Here is a 24,869-nt window from a genome sequence, read left to right as displayed (position 1 = left end):
AAGTGCTTAGCTCTAAACAGGAGATAATCCAGTTAGAAAAAGCTTGTGGTTATTCAGACAGAGGTCACCAAGGTACAACTCTAAAGGTGAATAAAAGTGAGGGAAGCTGCCTGTCACCTATGTAACCTGGGCAAGGAGGAATCTGGCTGGCAGAAGACAGGGATTTGGTTTATATTTAAAAGTTTTGCTGATTTAGCAATAGTGGGATGTAACAACACTCACCAATCAATACAGCTTTGCCAGCAAAAACCCACAGGTGTGGTTTCAACAGCAAAACACCCTTTGCAGTTCTGGTATAAGCAAGAGATAATTATTAAAGCAATTTAAATTGGATCCTGTCCCTAGGAGGGTTTACCAGGTCTTCTACTGCAGCTACATCGGCAAACTTTCTAGTCAAGGCTGTTCCAGAAATCAACTGCTGGTGACTGCGAGACTAGAGACAGCAGAGCTGCTTTGGAAGCTTGAGGAGAGTATAAAGCTTTGCACTCCCACCCTCTGGGAAGCCCACCGAGAAACAGGAGAAACACAGCCTGCTTCCTTAAGAGAATCTCGGCTGGAGAACAAAGGACTTCAGCTCATACACAGAGGGGTAATTTGCATCTCATTAAACCAATATTTAAAAATCGACACTATGTTTGTTTCTCTTGTGTCTGTCTTTTCCACTTCCAGACATGTTAAAAAGGAAGCATTTTTTAATTAGTTGGGGTTTTTTTCACTTTTCCAAAATCAAAAGCAGCAAGAACTTTTCTGGATGCCTAGAGATCCTCCCCCGCTCAACCCCCCCGATGCTTGTATAGGTATAAAATAGTTTAAAGGAATTTTATAAAACTTCCTAAGAAAATTAATCTCATAACATAAACACATAAACACAAGCATGACTATTCTCAATTATAAATGTTTTGGAATGTAATAAATTCTTAGAAGGTGTTTTACCTTGACATGTTTTCTTATGTACTACAATAATTTCACAGCTATCCAGCAAAACTTCCTTAATCACCAATTGCTGGTGATTCTCAAGTCATGTGTGCTATATGAGAGTCTAGTTTAGAGGATTTTTAGCAGTTTTTGTGCCAGCAAGACCCACAGCTGCATCTATAAAAAACCCTCAAATGACCCAAAGATCCAAACTTTATCTGACAGCTATGTCAACCATGATAAGAAGCAGTGGAATACAGCTGCACCAGAGGCATTTCTAGGTGATGCTTTCAGCAAAGCTCTGCTTTTGATAGGAGGTTCAAGAACACATGTATGAAGTGTGCTTTTGTGGGCATAGAGAAACCCTCACTCTGTGCACACTGCTGGCACAACACAATTCCTGTAATTAACAATACAAATAAGACAAATAATAAACAATTCTGTAATAATGATCAACATCTTTATTAAGGAGTCCGAGGATAGACTCAATGGGTATTCCTGTGCCACTCTTAATGAGCCGTTTCAGAAATCGCTTAGAGCATGAAGTGTTCCCATGACTCATCGGCACACAGGGGCTTCTCACCACCAACCTGGTGAGGTGCCACTGGCTTCACGTGAAGACTGGAAAAGGCAAACTTTATAATTATAAAAGGCAAAATATTATTACACTAAAACATGAGATCTGCTCAGGCACTTTGGGTGTACTCGGTCTCAGGAAGGCTCTGCGTTCTGGAGGCAGCAAACTGCTTTGCCTCACAGCAGGCTCGGTCCTTTCCTGGTTAGTGAACAGCAAATCTGGTTTTGAGGGTGGCCTCGGACCACACGGTATCCTCATCAAGGCTGCTTTGTTTCTATTATTGGTTTTGCTCCTGTAATTAAGAGGAACGAGAATTCTAACTCACAAACACGGACTTTGGAGGAGGAGCTAGATTTCCCCACCCCCACATTTTTCACCTAGCAGCAGAACAGTGTGTTCTGGTTTTGCCAAATAAACTGGGTATACATTATGGCTTGATTCCTGGTACATAATTAACATTCTTCATAGACAGTGTGTCTTCAAACAGCTGGCTAACATTTACTCTGAGAAAAAGTCTTGCGATCTCAGCTTTGGTCAGCCAGGGACGGAAACTTCAGTTTTATTCTCTTATCTTCTGGTGACACACTGTAAAGGCGAAGTGGTGTGTTCAAAGTACAGTGTTCTGAGGCTTACAGGAACAAACACGAACGTGCAATTCAACAGGCAAGTAGAAGATGCCGTTGCATTTCTTGTTCCCTCCTTCTCTGTTTTTCGTAAAGGGGATACAAATGTGAACACACAAACTACATTTTTTAGCCATATAAAACAACAAGCAGCAGTTCTTGTCAGAAATGCATCAGGCTTATGTTTTTACTATATTTCTACAATATTTGCAGAATATATTTATGTCTGTGTATATATATATATATATATATATATATACAATTTGCACTTCAAACAAGATCCCACACAATGTGTTTCATGCAGTGTATTTTAATGAAGCATTCACCCCTTGACTGGTTTCAAATGCTGACAGTTCTCCGGTTACCAGGGAATAGGAAGTGTGGGGGGAAGGAATGGCTACACCTGAAAATGCTTTTCAAGCAACTTCACTTCCAAGAGATACCTTTGGGCAAATCTAATGACCAAGGCAAGGCAGGTTTTGTCACTTTGCTCTCGTCCCCCCTACTCCTGGCTCTGTGTAGACCTGGAAACACTGGTGCGAGGGGTGACTGGTTAAAGGGATGGCATCAGAGAAACACGCAGGGCAGGGCCGCTTGCTGAGGCGAACGAGTCACAGAATCACGGGACTGTCAGGGTTGGAAGGGACCTCGGAGACCACCTATTCCAATCCTCGCACGCAGGCAGGGTCACTTGAAGCAGGTGAAACAGGAACGCGTCCAGGTGGGTTTGGAATGTCTCCAGAGAGGGAGATTCCACAAACCTCCCAGGGCAGCCTGCCACCCTCAACGTAAAAAAAGCTTTTCCTCGTGCTGAGGTGGAACTTCATGTGGTTTTATTTACGGTCACTGCTCCTCGCCGAGTCGCTTCCCCTGCAGCACGGCAACCCCAGCGCTCTGGGAGCGGCCGCGGCCGCCGCTCCCGTGTGGGGGCTGAGCCAATGGCGGGCGGGGCGGGCCCGGCAGGAGGCGGGGCTGCGCGAGCCGCGCCGAGCACCAATCAGCGCTCGGGGCAGCGCAGGAAGGCGGGAGGAAGAGGCGGGGCATGACGGGAGATGCGGCCAATGGCGAGTCGGGACGCGCGTGCGAGAGTGGGACTTGACCGCAGGAGCCCGTCAACGGTGAGGAAGGGCGGTGTCAGCCAATCGGGGGCCACTGTGGTGACGGAGAGCCAATGGCGAGCCGCGCAGGAGGGGCACCAGCCAATCAGGGCGCGTCAGGCGAACAAAAGGGCCTCTCCAAGGCGCCGGCCCCTCTCCTGAGCACAATTTCACATGACGCAACGGCTGCGGGAAGCGGTTCGCGAGCCGTGCCCGCCGCCGCCATTTTGTGAGCGCGGAGACTGAGCCAGCGGCGGCCCGAGGAGCGGCGGCACCGGCGGCGAAGCCACCGGGAGCCTCAGCGTGGAGGATGCGGTAGAGGAGCCCAGCGCAGCGGCGGGGGGGCGGCATCGGCATCGCTCGGCGGCGGCGGCGGCGGGGGATCGCGGGGAGGGGGCTGTCGGTCGGTGGGTCGGGTCCTGGTCGGAGCAGCATGTCGGCCCCGGAGAGCAGCGCTGGCAGCAGCGAGGCCCGGGAGGACGCGTGCCGCGACTACCAGTCGTCGCTGGAGGACCTGACGTTCAACAGCAAGCCGCACATCAACATGCTGACCATCCTGGCCGAGGAGAACGTGCCCTTCGCCAAGGACATCGTCTCCCTGATCGAGGCGCAAATCGCCAAGGTTTTTATATTCCACCGACTACTACTCCTACCTATACTGCTGGGGGGACCGGCCGGGGCAGCGGGGTAGGGCGGCCTGGGGGCCGGCAGGATAGGCGCGGGGGGAGCCGAGCGGCGGAGGCGGTTCAGGGGGACACAGCAGGCCCGGGGGACGAGAGGGCCCGAGGGTCGGGAAATGGGGCGAGAGAGAGGGGGAGAGGCTCGGGCGGGGTGGGCATGGCTGGGCTGGGGCTGCAGGGGGGGCCTAGGAAGTAGTGCCGGGGGGGTGTTGATAGTGAGGGGGCGAATAGAGCGAGCAGGATTTGGACGGATTTGGGGGAGGATGGGGGTGTAGGAGGCTGGGGGTCGCCGTGGGGGAAACAGGCGGAGGAGGGAAGCGTTTCTGAGCTGGGACCAGGGAGCAACGGGGCGAGGCGGCGGGCGGGGGCTCCTCCTTCCATCGCGAAGCTTAAGGGTGCTGCTGCTGCTTCTATTCCCCCATCGCATAGGGAGCAGGGGACTCGAGGGAGGGGAGCAGCCCCCATACCACCCTGTTGGGAGTAGGGAAGGGTTTGGGACTCGCCCCACGAAGAGCTGAGGGAGGAGGGCAGCGTGGCTCGCTCTGGGAGCCCCGCGTAAATAGCAAGCACAACATGGCGGCCCGGCAGTGACTGGGCAGCTGCACTTCCTCGCCCTTGGAGCGGGGTTTTCCCCCGACATGCAGCCAGCATTCGATGTCCGAATCTGGTGACTAAACCCTTGCATTTAGGCGATTTCTATAGTAGGTGGATACTGCAACCTTTAGAGAGGACCTGAGTGGGGAGATCTCGTGGAGAGTTGGGTTTTTCTTGGGGGGTGGTCTAAAAGGAAAATAAGGTTAAGTTTCTAGAGCGCAAATTGTTCGCCACTGAAGAGCTAAGTATAGTGACCTGTAAGTATAAGTTAAGGCTATTTCCCCAGTGCGGTCCCTGTGAGAGATTAATTGAGGGGTGGAGGCTCCCTTATATCGTAGAAAAGTTTGTGGGTGAAAGGTGATCATCTCTTTCGGTTAGAGAAGTGTGTGTGGTGGTGCTGGGGGTTGTTTTGCTCTGCCTCGCTAGAGAAAATTCTGTGGGCTTAGGATAATCTGTTTGGATTTCAGGTGAACTGTGCCCCGAGTAGCACTAGTGTTGTGTGCATATTTAATTTATTTTGGTTAGAGAAGTTTATTAGTTGAGGATGTGATAGAAGAAATTCTCCCTGACTGTAGAAACTACAGCAGCCTGTAGGATCCTAACATGGCGTCTGAAAGGCACATGATATAAAAAGGGAAAGAGGAGGCTCCCTCTGAGCCCAGCCCAGGCAGTTGCTGACATCAGTCAGCCACTGTACATGCATGGGGGTTTGCAGCACCTTGTTAGCGAGCATTTTAGAAGAAAAGGGTTCTTCTTTCAATCCACCCCCCCCCGTATTCGTGCCAGCCACCCCTCCCCCGTTGTTTCCCTTGCTCCCTCTGATCTGAGGTGTTAAAAGGCTTTTTTTTTTCCCTTTGGCTTTAATCGTGGTTTATAATGGTGAGAATTGTACTATCTAATCATGGGGGTGGGAAACATCTTTTAAGATACTTAATCTATCTTTCTATCAATGCAGGATGTCTTTTTAGTGTGCCACAGACTTCTTCCAGTCTAGTTTTAAATGCTGCCAGTGGCTGAGTTTTGCCATTCCTTGGGGAGGTGACCTCATAATCTAATAGCTCTCACCATTATATCTCCTAAAGGGCAGTGGATGTGTATAAAATGATTTGTGATTAATAACAATGCTGTCATTTTTTTTTTTTTTTTCATTTCTGGGTGATTTAGAACCTGCCCTGAAGTATGGGTTTTTTTTAAAAGATGTCTTAAAACCTGTATCAATGGTTAGTTCTGCCTAGTTACTGTTTATGACTGTAGTTTATTCAAGGCAAGTTTTTAGTTGTTTCTGGGAAAGTGATCTCCTTTACTAAGCCACTTTTAAAAAGTGTTGCCTGGAGACAGTTTGTTTAGTGTAAAAATTGAGTGGTCTGCTTTACAATTTAATAAATGGTTCTGAAATGTGTGACTGGTATTATAAAGTTTGTAAATAAAAAGTGTGAAATATGTATTTGTCTTTTTATTTACCATTGTATAGAGCAGAATTTGTTTCCAAGACCCATTTTGTATACAAAGTTGCTTTTTTTTTTTTTAACAAAATTTTTCACAAGTTTGTGACTTGGGGTTGAATTGCCAGATTTTATTTTAAACTTGAAATCTTATAGGAAACTAATAAAAAAGAGCCACACATTTCCAACAATAGCTTTCCTACGTTTTTTGAAGGAAGAGCGGGAGTTTTGTAAAGAAGTCTTTAATATCATGCTGATGAGCTCAGAGTTAGTGTTCTTCTGCGTTCCGGTGATTATACGGTGCCTCCCTGCCTTTTGATTAGTGTCGTGCGGGCATCTTTCTTGCTTGGGGGTGTTCAGAGACCTCCTGAAAACAAAATGCATTCCGATGTGGGATTCCCTTTTGTGGTTATTGAAATACGTGCTAGATGCCTTGACATAATAAACACTTCCAGAAGAGAAGATGTAAATATTCCGACCATATTTAAGTCACGTTTCTTAAAATGCGACACCTGAATAGCTTATGTTTGAAGTAGGGTATGCTGCTGAGCTGCTAATTGTGCTCCATAGTTGGATGTTGGCTTCCTTACCTAGATGATGGTGTTTCCGTGTGTGATTGCTGTAACAGTCTGATGCATGATGAAAGGAACAGTTAAACTTTTTTCAGTGCTTTTGCTACTAATGGTTCCCCAGCTCAAACTTCCAGCTTAGCAGAGTGTAGTGAGCTACTTTCCTGCATTGGTGAAATGGAAGAATTCAACTTGGGGAGTAGCTGTTGGGCATAGGTACTTCTGGGGCAGCTCTTTGTGTGTCTAACACAGCTGACTAAAAGTCAGAAATGGTGCACTGTCATTTTGTTATAAAGGAAGGTGCTCAGAACTGGAGTGTTTTTAATGTGCCATTGTGCAGACTGCTTCAAAGAAGCCAGTATTCCACATTCATTTTAAATAGCTGCAGATCCACAGTCTTCTGACTGAGACTTACGGGATGCTTTTTTCTAACACGCACATTAGCTTGTTTACAGCTCAGTATTACGTCACAGCGTGAAATTGGCTTCTAATGTGCTGCAATCAGTTTTAGCTAACGTAGCTGGGTTTTTGTCTTTTTATGTACAAACTGCATCACCTGCCTGTTTCTACTTTTTTCCAATATGTTCCAAGGCAATGACACCCCTCTCTACCCTCCTGCCCCAACTAACACGGAGTTCTGCCCTCTTCAATAATAAGTTTCAGGTCATGGCAAATTAGTACACTCCTAAGGATGAGGAAGTCCCATTGCCCATGTTAAAATACTGTTGAGTGGGTGCCCTTCTGTGAACCACCTTAAAGGGGAAGGAATTGAATTTAAAATGGTGAAGCAGTAGCCCTTCACACACTTGTCTGGATAATAGGCCTGCCAAGTAAGGTGTCCTTAATGAATCTAGTATTCTGTTTAAAATGAACAGTGAGTGAAGTTGTTCTGCTTTTCTCCCGAGCTTACTAGATGGTGAATGGAACTTAAAGTATTACAAGTGGATGCTCTTCAAGGGGTTCATGGTCAACACACACTGCCTGTGTTGTCTTTCATGTCCTCTTCAACAAGTCTGTGTACTTGCTGATGTTTTTTGGAACTTTGCTGTGCCTTCTGCTTTGTGAAAGCTACTGGCAGGCATTAAAATCACTTTTACTGGTCCAGTACTGCTTTCTGTAAATTGGAAGTTGCTATAGCGGTCCAGGGTCACCACACTTTTATTGCATAAACTTGGTATGAGTTTTGAAAAAGGATTTAAAAAAAACCCAACCAAAACCAAACAAACAAAAAAAAAAAACTCCGGTAGCAAAACTGTGTCCAGAGTTTGAAGACAACCTTCTATGAAAATGGTCGTTGCAGTTCCTGAGCTTGTCTGTGCATTTATCCAGTCCACCAGATGATTGAGTTTTGACTGGATTTTGAACTCTATTCTGACTGTTTTTGCATGTACTCTGGAAATCAGAACTGTTACCATCTGCAAGTGCCAAGAGAGAATGGGACTCTCTGCTATATCCAGTTGGATTACAGTGAAATAATTGCAACCTTTTCTACATGTAATTTACGAAAAACTGTGATAATCAACATATAATTTACAGCTACGGAAGTTCACTGACTTGGGCTATTTGCCAGAAGTCTGATTTGTGTTCTGTGAAATCCACAAAAATCCATCCAGGAGGTTTGAATTATAAACGATTTTTAGAAGTTCCTTGAAGTGCTGACAATGGTTTCCTGCTAAGTTGCTTCCTCAGGGAAAAGGTTACACTCGGTACACTAGTGGCAATACTGTCTTGTGGGCTTCTTTTTTCCTCCTTTTTTTTTTTCCCTTTTTCCAAAGCTTTGATACACAAACAAATTAACCTAAGGTGTTCCTTTTTTTTTTTTTTTGGGATAGACCCACTGCATTATACTTTGAACTGAGTGTCCATTTTTCAGACTAAGTTTTTGTATTAAAAAAAACAAACAAACCAAATCCCTTGGTATTTATAGTGGCAACCAAAAAGAGAGGTCTGTATTTCTGGGATTGGTAATCCCTTTATTTGAAAAGGTTAAAGTATGTTTTTGTTGTACTAAACTTCTCAGTTTCTTCTTATTACTCCAGGCTCCTGCATCAGAGAAGCTACCCGTTATGTACCTAATGGATTCCATTGTCAAGAATGTGGGAAGAGAGTATCTCACAGCATTTACTAAAAACCTAGTTGCAACATTTATTTGTGTATTTGAAAAGGTATATACACTTTCAGAAAAGTACTGTATTCTAAGCAAAATTTGTTCCTGGTAAAATTAAGTACGTGATTGCAGGTTTGGGTTTTCTTGTGTCGTGAACTATACGAATTGATTGGTTTTTATAAATATCTATACTGTGAAAGATTATTCCTTCTGCTGTCAAGCATGTAAGTTAGCTGAAAGATGCAAAGTATTACTTAATTTGTTGTGTAAACATCAGTAGCTTTCCAGGCAAGATTTTGCTAACAGGATTTTGATTGTTGATGGCTTAGCTGGATGGACATTTTGTAATGTATAGACCAATTAATTACGAATCATTGGTTTATTTTTAAGATAGTTAATAGTCCTTATGCCAAGAATAGACTGAGAATTGGTTTCTTGTGAATTTTTCAAAGCCTCACTCTCCTCTATTTAGATTTGTTTGATTTGTATAATTTTCATTGTGCAGAATGAGTGCCTAAACTCAAGAGGGAGTAGCACTGACACCTGGTTCTCTCTTGGTGGTCTGTCAGCTGAAAAAAATGCTGTGACTGTGTGAGAGAAGGACCTTAAAATGTGACTGTATTATAAATAAGTTTTAATTTCATTCAACATTGAAAGCTGCTGCCATATATTTTAATTCTGGCTCTTAATCTTGAAGCTCAGTGAAGTAATTGTGCCTACTCCTGAGTGAGAAAAACATATCAAAGGTTTTGAAAGGCCGGACTTGAATGGGTTTAAGTTGGATCAGAAAAGAAGGGTTAACTTCCTGTATGTTAGAAGAAAGTGGTGTTCCGTAAGAATGAGATGAATGAAGCTTTTGCATATTTATCATTACATATCAGTGAGGATCTGAAATCCCAGTACGCTTTGTATATGGTTTTCAGATGTAAAGTGCATGATGAAGTAAGGAATAGATTGGGATCATGACTGTAGAAAACTTAAACTCCTTGTGTGTAGAGCAGATAGAGATAGATTTACTTGGTTTTTCGGTGTTAACTTGTGAATGCTCTTCTACTGAGTTGTGGTTAAAGTTGAGGCTGAATGAAGCTCTGGATAATAACTCACCTTCAGAGTTTTGTATGTTAACTTGCTAGTAAGCTAACTAGAACTATTTATGTGTACTAATTAGATTTGTAAAGTGGCAGTCATTTCTAATAGCTTAGTTGGTCATGTTAAAAAATGCGAGTAGAATTCCAGCACACAGGCATTGTTACAGATTTGGGTTTTATCAGTAAATAGTCACTAAGGTATCTTTAGATACTTGAAGTCAGAACTGTTTGCTTAGTCGTTCCTGCACATTTTTGCAGTGAACTTCAGTGAAGCCTCTCATGGAAAATTGTATGGAGGCATCATCCCCCAGTTACTAAGTATTAATTACTTTTATTGAAGTTCCTGCTCTTACCCAAGAAGAATCTACAAACTTTCCAGAACATTCTGTGTCTAGGTGTAAAATCTGAAAATGGCAGCAAAAATCATCTACATGGGCAATGCTTAATGATTGAATTGGGGTTTTGAAATTTGCCAGCTGCATGTATTTTGTCCTTTAATGTTTTTTATTTATTGTTTAACTGAACCATTTAAGTTATGAGATGAACTAAATTTTACTTTATTGTAAATTTCTAATTTAGCTGCCATGAGATAATCCAATTGTTTGTAAAGAGATAAAATGGGCCTCTGGTCTTACAAGTACATTTCTGTGACTCATGCATAGATGGGTCTAATTCTGCAGCTGAACTGAAGTAGTAATTGACTTCATTTTAGCTAATACTTGTTTTATTGCATTTGTTGGAAAAAATCCTTTAGTGACTAAACACCTTTTTTTCCATTCAGTTTGTTTTTTCTTGATTTGTTTTTCATTGTTATACTCTGGCACAAACACTTGAATGATGTATTGTCTCAGAGGCGGTTGCCTTTCAATACTTTTGTTACTGTATTCTTTTCCACAGAAGTTGGGCCAGTAAAATGAGAATTTTGCTAATGGAAAAGTTGAAAGAAAATTCTCAGAGCATGGTAATACACAATAAAATCTTCAAATGGCCTTGAAACACCAATTGCACATTTGAGCTTCTGTTACTGATCCCATTGATAGAGATGTGTTGTCTGCACTGCTTATAAATTTTGTGTAGCAAGTTCAGTATATTGTAATGGCAAGATAGAAATAGGAAATTAATGAAATCTTAAGTTCTACAGAAAAGTTTAAGAAATTGTTCTATATTAACTTAACAAGCCATAGAATTGTTTTATTGTTTTAGGTGGATGAAAATACTAGGAAAAGTTTATTTAAATTACGCTCCACATGGGATGATATTTTTCCTTTGAAGAAACTATATGCACTTGATGTCAGAGTCAACTCATTAGATCCTGCCTGGCCAATTAAACCTCTGCCCCCAAATGTGAATACTTCTAGCATCCATGTGAATCCTAAGTTTTTAAATAAATCGGTAAGTTTTTCTGCCTTTTGGAAGAACAGATGGTAATACATGTAGTTTTCATTGTTTGTGTGCTGCTTTTTGACAATTTAGAATATTAAGAATGAATTATCTGACCTTGTAAACAGGTAAGAGAAATTTACAAATTCAGAATATTTGAAGGGTCTGTTTTTTTAATTTACTAATTGAATTCTAGGTTTTGGAACATTAAGGAATTGATATTAAATTCCCTATACCTGTCAAAGTAGGCAAATCACAGTAGGGCAAAAAAAATGCAGTTTATAACTGCTGTATGAACTAAGTCCTGGTACTGAATCATGATAACACTGAAAGGAGTTGATTTCATTAGGATTTTGAATGTAACTGCTCTCTATTTTGTTTTTAGCCAGAGGAATCTAATGCACCTACCTCTGCTGTCACTTCTGGTGCCTCTACTCCTCCAGCTGTTCCTGAAATACAAAAGAATTTGACACAGGAGCAACTGATAAGGCAGCAGTTGCTTGCAAAGCAAAAACAGTTGTTAGAACTTCAGCAAAAAAAGCTAGAGCTGGAGCTGGAACAGACTAAAGCACAGTTGGTGAGTAGGATAGTTGATAAAACTTCCATAGTTGGGGTCTCTCTTTTGGAGAGTTCTTGACTGTACTGGTAAGTACAGTGCATTGGTTTTTCCCTCATGTTAAACAAGTGTAGCTATTTTAGGACTGTTAGAGCAATGCAAGGTGATCTGGGGTTCCTGAACAGTTTTTGTTGTCTTGACACTTTAAGTATTACTTAAAAAAAAAAGTGAAATTCTTGAGGTTTGGTTTTAATCTCTCTTCAGAATGATACCTGACTGTGATCTGCATCTTTCACCTCTTGCAACTAACAGTAAGATGGGCTGTTTCAAATATGTTTGTTCCTAAGGAACAAGGGAGCCTGATTGTTTGTAAGCAAAATCAATTCCTTGGTCGGCAGTAGTTGGAAGTCTTGCTGTGTTAGCAGTTGACAATACAAAATAAAGCATCTTTGAACTGAAGTGTGAAAATAGGATACTTGGCAGCTGGGTAGCCTAGAGCATGTGGAATATATAGCAAAGCTGGCACTGCAATTGGAATGTATGCCAAATTTGCATATTTTGCAGGATTTACTTTATATATTGATTTTGCACTGTATTTGAATTTGATTTGTAATGGTACTACATTATTTTTGTGCTTATAATTAGCAATTAGTGGGTCAATTTCTGTTAAATGGCTGAAGCTCATAATTTTCAAGACATGGCTATTACAGTTTTGGTTTTGAGACAGAATATTAGCACCTCTGGGTAGGAGTCGTGGCATACAGATTAATGCTGGATTTTTTTTTTCCCCAATTTCAGGCTGTATCTCTCAGTGTTCAGCAGGGATCATCTAGTATAGCTTCAGTTCCAGCACCTTCCAAGCAACACATGTCTCCCACACCTCATATGACAGTTAAACCACCTCATCAAACTGCTGTGCAATCTGAAAAAAACAAACCATCCCCAAGTCCTCCACTTCATGATATCAAAATAGTGAACAGGGATCCTCGGCTTAATAGGATGGGTCAACATTCTTCTCATACTAAAGATCAGTCTCACAGGAAAGAATTTTCACCAAGTGTGACCAGTCAGTCTGAGACCAAGGGAAACAAAACAGCACAGGCTGAAAAACAGAACTCAACAAAGCCAGAAAAATCAAAAGCAAGTGAAAAAACACAGAAGAAAGAACTTGAACAGTCTAAAGCAAAATCTAAATCACCATCCCCTTTAAAAAATAAGCTGCCTGATACTAAAGACAGTAAAAGCCAGGAATGTGAAAGCACTAAGGTTTCTGACATCAGCAAGCGGGATCCAAGACTGAAAAGACATCTTCAAGATAAGTCAGAGGGGAAGGAAGAGGACGTCAAAGAAAAGAGGAGAAGTACAGAGAAGAAGGAAAAAGAGGAGCATAAGACATGCGAACATAGACCGGTGGGGAGCAGAAATAAAGTGATAAATGGTGCTGTTCAGAAACAAGACGTGATTACAGAGGAGTCAGAAAAACAGGGTGGGAAACAAGGAAGATCAAGTAGTAGAAAACGGTCACGGTCACGCTCTCCTAAGGCAAGATCACCATCTACGCATTCTCCAAAAAGACGGGAGAGGAGATCACCTAAAAGAAGACTTCGGAGTTTATCTCCTACTTCATCGACTCCTAAAATTGGAAAGATACGCCAGATAGGCCCTAAGCAGTCTCATGTTGAAGAAGGCACACAAGCAGCAAGAGATGAAAGAAATTCTAATAAGAGAAATGTTAAACAAGAGGTGCGTGATCCAAGGAGATTGAAAAAAGCCCAAGAAGAACGCCCCCAAGAGACAGCCACCCAACATTCTGCAAAAGCTTCTCCAGATCCAAAGGAGAATGCAGAAAACTGGCAGGGATCCAAATCAGGCAAGAGGTGGAAATCTGGTTGGGAAGAAAGTAAAAAGTAAGTTACTGTCTTTTAAACAACTTCTGTGTGAAGTCAGCGGGAATTCTCCTGTTGGCTTCAGTATAGTTGACTTTGAGAGGCAGTGTTCAGATTGTTAAAATTGATAGGTTTAACTTATTTCTACTAGTGAAATAGAGAGATGATGCATACTTAGATTCTAAGGTGATAGCAATGTTTTGCCATGATCAGTTCTAGTACAAGCCATTACATCCTGAATAACAAAATAATCCATATTTTACGTATATTCTTGTTTGCAGCTCACAGCAGAATGATGAACACCAAGCAGTTGTTAAATCCCCTCATCAAAGACATCGGGAAAACTGGCCTGCTGGTAAAGGAATTCTATCACCCCGAGCACCAAAGCAGCAACACCGGTTAAGTGTGGATGCCAATTTACAGATTCCCAAAGAATTGACATCTGCAAGTAAAAGAGAATTACTTAAGAAGGTAATACGAATACATCTATCTTCATAGAAATGTCCCAGGTGTGGGTTTTTTTTCTTCTCTCTTTGGAAGTCTAAATTTAAACTTTATATTACAGGCTAATGACCGCTTAACATCTGGAGAAATAACACAAGATGAGTTTCTCATGGTAGCTCATCAGATCCGACAGCTGTTCCAGTATCAGGAAGGAAAGCACAGGTGTAATGTCTGGGATAGCCCTACAGAGGAAAAATGTAGTTTAAAAAAGAAACCTCTTCTATCGGATGCAGAATTAACGTATTATGAACATAAAGCTAAACTAAAAAGGACACAAGTTCAGCATTCCTTGTCAAGGCTTGATCTGTTGGATCCTGACGATATTTTGGATTATCATATACCTGATGCATTGCTTTCTGGAATAGAATGTGAGCAGGCAAAAGCCAAGCGGGGAGTACAGTTTGATAGAAAAGAACCATTTGCAGAAAGATCAAGGAGACACTCTCCTGTAAGTGGCACTACAAGACCTTTTGCTGAAAACCTGTCGCCACTTGAGAATCGAAGAAGACTTGAAGACCAGCGTGCTACTAAAGGAGCAAGAGGTTCTGATCCTTATGACAGCTGGGGAGAATCGGATGAATTTAGAGATGCTCTCAGACAACAGGGGAAAAGTACAGCAGAGTTCCAGAAAACAGATGGAGATGCACTCTGTAGGTTTGATAATCGTGAAGAGAGACAGCTTCTTGGGCAAGCTGGTATGTGATTTTACTTTATTTTATATCTGTTAAGTAATTGACAATGTATTAGTGAGTGGTTATGTGACTTGTTCTGGTTTTTTTAGGTGGTCGAGAGGAGCCAAGGTCACCATTCACTGAACGTTTCAAAAGAGCTAGGTATGAAGATCCAGAGAAAGCACCGTTTCCAGAAAGTCCAGGATCAAGATTTGGAGGTATTGAAGCAAAGCAGAGGATAAGTGCACTGATGGAAGACAGACCTCTGTTTGATGGCTCACCTAGACCGACTGCTGCAAGGGTTGGGGTAGATGGACAAGGCAGTCCTTTTGTTGATGGTCCTGCTGGTTCAAGTTCCAGAATTGATGGGCCAGCTGGACAGGCTGCTTTGAGATTTGAGGGGCCTTTGGTGGGGGCAGGTGCATCTCAGTTTGATGGACCACTGGCAGGAGCAGGGGGAGCTGGAGCCCTAAGATTTGATGGGCCACCGGGGCAGCTGGCAGGGTCCCTGAGATTTGAAGGACCCCCAGGCCAGGTTGGTGGAGGAGGTCCACTGCGGTTTGAGGGACCTCTTGGGCCTTTGAGGTTTGAGGGGCCTGCAGGGCAGCCTGTGGGTGGTGCTAGATTTGAAGGTCCTGGAGTTGGTCTCAGGTTTGAGGGTCCTCATGGTCAGCCTTCAGGTGGTCTCAGGTTTGAGGGACCTCATGGTCAACCTATGGGGCCTCGGGGTCAACCAGGGGGTGGTCTCAGGTTTGAGGGACCCCATGGTCAGCCCTTGGGGCCTCATGGTCAACCAGGGGGTAGCCTCAGGTTTGAGGGGCCACATTTGCAGCCATTGGGGCCCCATGGACAACTTGGAGGTGGCCTCAGATTTGAGGGGCCACATGGTCAGCCCATGGGGCCACATGGGCCATCAGGTGGTGGGCTCAGGTTTGAGGGGCCACATGGACCATCGGGTGGTGGGCTGAGACTGGAAGGACCACGCGGTCAGCCGGGTCTAGGCCCTAGGTTGATTGATGGACCAGTACACCAGGGAGCTGGTGGACTTAGATTTGATGGTCCTCTTGGTCGGGCTGGTCCAAGATTTGATGGCTGTCATGGAGCTGGATTTGATGGTCAGCCTGGACAGCTGTCTCTCCTGCAAAGATTTGATGGAATTCATGGACAGCCTGGTCCAAGGTTGGCACCTGGCCAACAGGCACAAGCAAGATTTGAAACAGCCATACCTCAAAGATTTGATGGACCTCACCAGCCAGCCTCTAGGTTCGACTTGCCCCTTGGCCTTCAGGGTGCACGGTTTGAAAATGTAGCTAACCATCCTGCCTCAAGACTAGAAATGTCACCATATGGACAAGGTGGTCCGTTTGTTGAACATCCTGGCCAGGGCTACAATGGACCAGCTCATGGAATGCAGTTCCAGAGACCTGATATATTTGATGGTTCGCCTGGACCAAATTTCAATGGGCCAGCTGGCCCAGGAGCACAGAACTTCCCACTGAGAGCAGCTGGACATTACTTTGAAGAAAAAGGTCTCCAGGGTCCTCAGTATGGAAATTTCAGTAATATGCCAATGGGAAGTAATCAGGTAAGAGCTGATTGCATCAAATACTTTGCTTGCAGAAGTGTTTTTGTTAGAGAATTAGTAGGATTTCTTCTTGTAAAAAGGGAATATTTTTCTGAAGGGTTGGTAGGCAGAGAGTCACTTTCAAACTAAAAAAGTCACTAGATAGTTTAAGAAGGACATGCATTGCTGTGTTTCAAGAGTCTTTTTTTAAGTATTAAAATACTGGATCTTTGCAATCACTTCATAGTTCAGAATATGTCTTTGAAATCATTATTTTCAACATCAGTACAAAACCAGGTTATTGGAAGCCTTTGGTATTCTCATTAAATTTCAACAAAAGTGTATTCTATATAAAGCATGAAAGATAATGTAAGTGATTACATGATACATGTTTAATTTTTCTAAGAAGTGTGAAGTTAGGACCAAAAATTGAGTTTTGGACCAAAATAGTAATTGTCTTTTTGCAGCTGTTAGTACTGGTTACAAGTAAAGAGATACCCATAACTTGGGGAAATTGAGGAAGACAGGGCCATTGTTGAACTTTCTTGCTCAACTGCGTTGTTGTCTTTTAAAATTCTTTTGGCACCATCTTGCTTTGTCAGTTCAGTTGTCTTTGCTGTTGTCTCTTGGAAACGCTCTCTTCAAAAGGAGTAAATGATACTTTACAGTGGTGAAACTGATGTAATTTCTTGCAGTAGATGAGAGATTTTAAAAAGCATTTTTAATTTTAGGGGATAAAAAGTGAATGTGAAAGTTAACTGATTGTATAAAAGCAGGTAATGTGTCCTGCAGACCTCTAATGGGATAAAATCTTAAATGGTGTGTAAATCCAGAAAACAGCCAGTTAAGGAAAAAATTCTAAACCTTTTAATTACAAATGTGTTATAAAGACATGTTTTTCTACCTACAGCTTATTGTAGTGATGTGCTGAAAAGTCTTGCTTTTGAGATGTATGTCTGTACTGAACGCTCGTTCAGTTCCTGATAGGAATTAATTGTGGCGTTTATTAATAGACATTTACAGGTTACTTGAATTTCTTGAGGAGCTCTGTTCTGGTGAACATGAGCAATTTAAAAGGAAGTACTGTGCTTGGAAAATGTGATTATTAAGTAGAAGGAAAGGTGTTGTGGTAGGGGTTGGTTTGTTTGTTTATTTTTTTAATATTAGGCAAAATGAGGATGTGATCTGAATTTTCCTAGTGGAAAATGAAAATGGGGAAAGATTATTTATTAGGACTGTGGTCCTTTTCACTACCAAATTGATAACGTTTATTCCTGGAAGGAGTCCAATATATGTGAAATGATTCAGAAACATCTAGAAGTTAATAATAAAATAATGTGAAAAGTAAGTTTATAATCACATAATTATACAAAGTATGCATAAGTGTTTACTTTCACAGGTTTCTCTCATGTCTGCTCAACCAGGACCTTATGGCCAAGGTCAGCAGTATTTGCCAAATCCTGGAAGTTTTGTCCAGAACCCTGCAGGTGTGTTACAGTAGAATTCCTTCTATTTCTTTTGGATTGTTCATTTGGTGGTAGCCACAAAAATGACCTTTTTTAATGTCCCAATTTCCTGGGTCTGTGTGGATCAAGGGAAGCCTCCTCAGTGAAGTGGCTGTGTAAATATGATGTCTGTAGCACCTTCATCTCTTAAGGAACTTTTATCAAACTCTGGAGGCTTCTGTTAGTTTTCATTTAACCATGTGGTTTGGGTATAAAGTTGTGCTGAAAAAAACAAAAAAAATAGTTTTGATCTGTTTTTATGGAAAGCATCAGTCTGCAGGTCTAGCTTGCTGTGCTGGGGTGTGCAAACATTTCCAGTGTATGAGTGGTTAGTAGTGAAAAACTTCAATAACATCGTAAAAAGTTAAACTGGGTGATGAAGTAGCTTGAGTGTGGAGAAATATCTATGTATGAATCCAGGATAGTCCTGCATTTCAAGAACCACCATCCAGTAGAGATCTGTGTATGAGCAACCAGCTTAGATAGCAGTTCAGAATACATGATGAAGGAAGGGAAAATCTTGTTACGAAGATTCCCTGTTTCAAGGGGAAAAAATAGCCAAACACTAGATAAAGCAGAGACTTGGTAAATAATTTGTAACAAAGAATTAAAGAAATGGGAGGCAACAGGAAAATTGTGTTGGGAGATATACAGATAAAAATGAAGTTGATTTCTGATACTAACCTTTTGCCACCTTGAATGTCTATGTTCTTATCCAGGAGCCCTTTCCCATTCATATCCTGATAACCACCTTGGACAGGTTGATGTGAATGAATTGTTTGCTAAACTGCTGAAAACAGGGATCCTCAAATTGTCTAAAACTGATTCAACTTCAGCGCGTATGTAGATTTATTATGTTCTAACTATCAAGTCGATCCACAGCTCAAGTGTAAATCTTAGTATACAAACTACTGTGAACTCCTGTATAGGTTTTCTTAAACTGAACTCTATTTCTGGGAAGGAATTTAGTGCATGTGATTGAGTAAATTCTTAGTATCTTGTTTAATTTACATTTCAGCTATCCAGAGCAGTCAGTTTTGTCTTTGGTGTTGTGCTTTCGTAACTTGTTCTTGATTATAATCAGGGTCTTTTCATCTTCTGAAATATTTCTGTATCTGTGAAGACTGAATTTTAAAGCCAAATACTGAGGTGAAAATTGTTTTCCTCATTTGAAATTCTGGCTTATTTTCTTTTACGCTTTTTTAAAATGGTGTCAGAAGATAACTTATTTAGCTCTTACACACTTGTGTTTGACCATAGTCAGATTGTCTTAATAATGTACGAAAAAAAAAAAAACTTTTAGGAGCACATAATTTCTTTCTGATGATGTATTGAAATTTTGATAAAATATCTTCATGGTTTCTAGAAGCGAATGAAACATCGGCCCAGCCGACTGCTGAAGAAGAAGATGATGATCAGAATGAAGATCAAAATGTTCCAGACCTCACTAACTTCATAGTCGAAGAACTTAGACAGTGCGTATAGTAGAATGGGCTTACAGTAGGAATAACAATGTGGCAGTAGCTAGATAGCTCATTCAAGACAGTTAAAAGCTTTTAAAATATTGTCTGTCACTTTGTGGTTCCGAGGAGGTTAACCTGCATTGTTTGATGTCAGCCTTGTTGGAGTTGAGAAAGGAAAAAGACGGAAATTTAACATGGGAAAACTTAGCTTTACGCAAATATGCGTGTTGTTACTTCATCGCTAAGGTTGTGATAGGCAGTGAAGCCCAGGCCTGGGCTGCATCAAAAGCTGTGTGACAAGGAGGTCAAGGGAGGTGATTTTCCCCCTCTGCTCTGGTGAGACCCCACTTGCAGTGCCTCTCTGGGGCCCTAACACAAGGACGACATGGACCTTTTAGGAGTGACTCCAGAGGAGGCCATAAAGATCATGAGAGGGCTGGAGCACCTCTGCTATGGAGATAGGCTGAGATTTGGGGTGGTTCAGTCTGGAGGGGAAAGGGCTCCAGGGAGGCCTTACTGTAACCTTCCAGTACCTAAAGGGGGACTATGAGAAAAGCTGGAGAGGGGCTTTTCACAAGGCCATGAAGTGATAGGACAAGGGCAAATGGCCTCAGGCTGAAGAGCAGATTTACTGTATAGTAGGAGGAAATCCTTTACCTTGAGAGGATGACCAGGCACTGGGATAGATTGCTCAAGAAGCTCTGGATGTCCCATCCTTGCAAGTGTTCAAGGCCAGATTGGATGGGGCCCTGAGCAACCTCGTGGAAGGTGTCCCTGCCCATGGCAGGGGGGTTGGAAGTAGATGGTCTTCTAAGATCCACTCCAACCCAAACCGTTCTATGATTTTAATTTTACTGCTTTGGTGGTGCTTTGTAAAGCTGGGCCAAATGAAGGCATTGCTATTTGTGCATTATTAGGTGAGAAAAGCTAGTAGGAATGAAACACAACACTAGCATGTTTCTCATTAATTGTTAATAAGAGCCCATTGTTTTTTGAATTGTTTAGGTTGATTGTGCTATGAAAATCAGGATGAAATGTAGTCATATTGCATGACTTTTAACTTGGAGCAGATCCGTGCTTTTTCCCTACTACTGTAGACAAATGGAGCAATTTACTGAGACTTCTTAGTGTCTCTTTTTAAAGAAGTGCTAAGATTTTTCTCTCTTTTTGTAGGCGTTATGATAGTGTTATAAATCGACTGTACACTGGAATTCAGTGTTACTCCTGTGGAATGAGATTCACTACTTCACAGACAGATGTTTATGCAGATCATTTAGATTGGCATTATCGCCAGAACCGGACAGAAAAAGATGTTAGCAGAAAAATAACACACAGGAGATGGTACTACAGTTTAACAGTAAGTAATGCAGTATTTGTGTGGATAAATTACAGGCTGGATTCTGTGTTTTACTCCTGCACGTGCTGTAGGATTGCAACTGAAATTTGCATCATCACAGGAGTTGGTTGTGATAAACAGTGATGTCTTAGATAATTCTATAGTCCGCAAATGCCTGTCAGAATACAAAAGGCAGTTGTGTGATGAACAATGAACAGTTTAAAGCTGCTTACTGCACTGTTTTCATTCCACTGCAAATGGAATTTGAAGGATAGTGATTTTTCTGGTAAAAGAGTTTTTGAAGTGTTGGACTGTGAGAAAGAGTACACTGTGCTTATTCTGCATGTGGGAAATACTTCAGTTTTAACAAAGTAACATTTATTAAATATGATACTTTGGGATGTCTGAGTGAGAATGAACACTTTCCTTAGGACTGGATTGAATTTGAAGAAATAGCAGATCTAGAGGAGCGTGCTAAAAGCCAGTTCTTTGAAAAAGCTCATGAAGAGGTTGTTTTGAAGACACAGGAAGCTGCGAAAGAGAAGGAGTTTCAGAGTGTCCCAGCTGGACCAGCTGGAGCAGTGGAGGTAAGTTTCAGCTTGCCAGATAGCAAGAATGTAGTCTTTTAAAGGCTTGTACTGTATTCTTGTTATTAAATGTAAACTGGAATATTGTACTTGGGCCTTTGTGCAGCCCCTGCATAGGTTGTGTGTTTGTGTAATGGTTGCTTCCCAGGGGCAGGAGTAGTAGAAACCCGTAGTTAAAAAAAAAATCCACAGCCATTGGCATTGTGTGGTTTTAGCAAAATTGAAATGGGCAAAGTGTGTTAATTTGCTTAATGTTTATGTAGAGAAAATAGCGTACGCGATTTGTCCTTTGATGGCTGTTTGTCATTCAGATAACTACAGGATTTACGGGGTTTTTGGTACTTTCAAACACAAAAATTTCTTTTTTGGTAGCAGATGGGCCTTAGAAGAAAGAAATACCACAATTTGAATCTCTAACCAGTAGAGCTGTATTTTGGTAGATGGTGTCGTAATCAAATGTTAGAATTACAATTTAGTTTTATGTGCTAAGTCTCTAAGAAACTACCTATGAAACCAGAAAGGCCTTTTTTAAAAATTTTAAAAAGCACCTTTTGTGCTCTAGTCTCTGGGTTGATAATTTTTCACAAAAGCACAAAAAAACTTCTGCCTTGTTTGACTTGAAATTGCAGGTTAAGGGGGAAGAATTAAGAAATACTGCCATAAATAAAACTAGTTAAATCGCTGTAATGGATTGTCTTACATGACAGTAAGACAGCATTACACTGTTACAAAGTGCTTTGCAGACTAACTAGCTAAAGTAGTAAAGCTTACCTTTCTCAAGTAACAAACAGTATTCAGGGCCAGAGGGTGATCCTGTCTCTGTCTGCAAACCATACTCAATTTTTAATTAAGGTTTACTAATTATTAAAGTGATTTTTAAAGTGTAGAGGAAAGATCATGTTCTAGGCTTAATATACTTAATTTAAAAGAACCTTATTTGACTCCTACTAGGTTCTTGCATTTCATGTGTTCAGCAAATGGCAATAACATGATTTATCTCTGTTACTCCAATAAATTTTCAGAGCTGTGAAATTTGCCAAGAACAATTTGAACAGTATTGGGATGAGGAAGAGGAAGAGTGGCACCTGAAGAATGCTATCAGGGTAGATGAAAAGGTAATTTGATCTTATTTACATGTGATGCTAATTTATAGTAAAACCCCTGAAGAATTACAGAAAAAAAACCCTAGGAGGAGGTGGCAAGTGCTCTTTTTCTCTTGAAGGATTCCTACTGTAGTTTTTCTGGCTTCCAAATACACAAACATCTCTGCTTTTGGAAGTGCCTGAAATCCTGGTGTCATTGATATGGGCTCACCAACTCTCCCTTACACTGCAGTGCTCAAAGAAAAATAGATGTCTCTGTGTATGGGTGTAGGTATGGGTTCAGTTCTTCCTGCATGCAGCTGTGCACAGGTAATTCCCAGCACTCACCAGGCTTCTGTAATTCCCACCACTTACCAGCCTTCTGTATGATAACATTTCCTAAATAAACATCACAAAATCTTGTCAGAGGTATAGTTGACACCATACTTAGCCTGTTCAGACCATAGTTTCTCTAGATGAATTATGTGATAATGTGTACTAGACACTGTTCAATTCATTATCAGTGATCCTGCTATAATTTATTTTTACATATTTAAATGTATAACTTTTTTTTTTCAGATTTACCATCCATCTTGTTATGAAGATTACCAGAATGTAAGTGAATCCTTCATATTTTTGGAAGAATTTTGCTTTCAGTTTGTTTGCTTCATCTCTTGACTTTGCAGGGAGCAGATGTGTTCAGAATGCGCTGCTCATTTCTCTTGCCAAAGACTTGGAGGCCTTGGGCATGGCAAGTTTATAATACAGAATTAGCTGAGATGCATTTCTGGTAGTGATGTACCATGACAGCTTGTGTGCCATAAAGCAAAGTTGTGGTTTGATGGATTTATTGTGGCGTAACGTGTGTAATCTTAGGAATTTGTAACAATGGGGTAGATGGGTATTGGTGTGTGTAACAAAATGTATTTATTTATTGTATTTATTATTGTATTTATTGGTGTGTGTGACATTTTTAATGCTTTGGGAGTTACACCAGTTCATGGTAATGTGTTAAGCATTTCATCACTTCTTGTGATACTTTTCAAAGGAATTGGAAAAAAAAGTAATGCTATTAAAAAAAATGAATTTGTTTTCTTAAAAGCTTGACAGAGTAGAAGTTTGGATTTTTTGAGTGCCTGACCATCAACATATTTGGCATTTTGAAAACAGGCAAAAGAATAGGAGGCTAAAAGTGGTTATTTTAGTGTGCTAATGCTATGTTGACTTTCACTTTGCAGACATCATCATTTGATTGCACACCGTCTCCCAGCAAGACTCCTTCAGAAAATCCACTAAATATAATGTTGGACATTGTTAAACAAGAAACAGAAGAGTCCTGTGACTCACCTAAAATCAAAGAAGAACCTGATGACACCCCTCCTGCCTGTACGGAAGAGAGCACACCTGCATCTACAGAAATCAAAACAGAACCTGAGGAGTCTGTTTAAATGAACTGCGGTATGATTTTTTTTTTTTTTTTTTTTTTACAGAAGAGCTGCTGTGTTAATTCTGGAAGGCGGATACTTTTTATATGAATAAAATGTCCAATTGAGGCAGGGCCTCAACTACTGTTTGGTTAATAAATACATTTTTGTATTTGAAATTTCTTATTGCCTGCACAGTTTCAGGTGTCATTGTGTGAAAGTTCTGTAGATGCGTGAAAATTTAATGGTATATGTAAAAATGTAAAATTTTCACTTGTTGAAATGTAAATTATAAATAAAAGATATTTTTGCTATGTATGGAGTGTAATGTTTATGCACACCATCAAATAAATACAGTGTTTCTGTACTTTTTTCAGTTTAAAATTAATTAAAATGAATTTTTGCTTAATAAGATTCAGAAAAATGAAAGCAAGTCTCTTCCTTCAGTTTCCCATAGGTGGGTTATCAAGGGAAGGTGCTTCTCAGACAGGCCTAGATTCCTTGTCTTTTTAAAGTTATTTGAACAACCTTACATACCCAGATGTTTAAAAAACCAATTACAACAACAAAAGAATAAATCCACAGAAAAACTCACAAAAAAAATCTTGGTAGAAGGGGAAAATTTAACAAACCAACTGGAGTGCTTGATTGTGGTGAACACAAGTGCCAACAAAAAAAAAATTAACAAACCAGGATGCCTGGTAGTTAAGACATTTTTAATGATATTTTTTCCATTAGTCAAACAAATTTAATAAAGCTGAATTTTCTTTACGTTACAGGGGGGAATGAATGTAAGAATGCTCATTTGAAACATGGTTAACATTTTCTTTTTTGTTGCTTATGACTGGACTTAGATGGTAAACCAGATATCCTGAGATGTTAATATTTCTTAAATGTTATAAATAAAATTAAGCATATATTTGAGTGTGAGTCTCTTCCTTTCAGTGATGGGTCTGTGAGGCTGGTACATTTGTGGGAATTGAAATAAAGCTGTGTGTTTCAGTATGCATTTGATGATTTATTCACTCTGCTAGTTACGGTGTGTATTTTTAACTTGCTGGGAGCAAGACAGAAGCAAGACAGTGTACTGTCCTAGCATGTGTTACTCTTGCAGTGGGAATACCTCGGAGACAGAATTCCCCCTTAGTTTGTGAGTAGAAATAATCAGCAGTGCAGATGCTAGCTGCAAAAACTTAATGCAGTTTTTAAGATTTAATAC

The 24,869-nt window shown here is 41.1% G+C and overlaps 1 protein-coding gene across 6 annotated transcripts; it reads left to right on the top strand.

The window, feature by feature from the left end:
* Window positions 1-3,558: 3,558 nt before the first annotated feature.
* Window positions 3,559-24,569, top strand: PCF11 (PCF11 cleavage and polyadenylation factor subunit). Of its 6 annotated transcripts, none has more exons than XM_053934781.1 (16): window positions 3,559-3,834; window positions 8,537-8,662; window positions 10,896-11,084; window positions 11,458-11,649; window positions 12,427-13,535; window positions 13,796-13,985; window positions 14,080-14,713; window positions 14,800-16,274; window positions 17,653-17,740; window positions 18,478-18,597; window positions 19,125-19,233; window positions 20,395-20,578; window positions 20,989-21,144; window positions 22,167-22,259; window positions 22,806-22,841; window positions 23,465-24,569. In XM_053934781.1, the coding sequence occupies exons 1-16, from the start codon at window positions 3,646-3,648 to the stop codon at window positions 23,672-23,674; spliced, it is 5,100 nt and encodes a 1,699-aa protein (XP_053790756.1). In that variant the 5' UTR covers window positions 3,559-3,645; the 3' UTR covers window positions 23,675-24,569. The 6 variants fall into 6 exon arrangements, with proteins under 6 accessions (XP_053790756.1, XP_053790757.1, XP_053790759.1 ...); XM_053934783.1 differs by lacking the exon at window positions 3,559-3,834 and adding an exon at window positions 4,189-8,203; XM_053934782.1 differs by lacking the exon at window positions 8,537-8,662.
* Window positions 24,570-24,869: the final 300 nt, after the last annotated feature.

The sequence above is a fragment of the Vidua chalybeata genome, chromosome 2, assembly GCF_026979565.1.
Source record: "Vidua chalybeata isolate OUT-0048 chromosome 2, bVidCha1 merged haplotype, whole genome shotgun sequence".
Lineage (NCBI taxonomy): Eukaryota > Metazoa > Chordata > Aves > Passeriformes > Viduidae > Vidua > Vidua chalybeata.
This window is presented reverse-complemented; position numbering and strand designations above follow the sequence as displayed.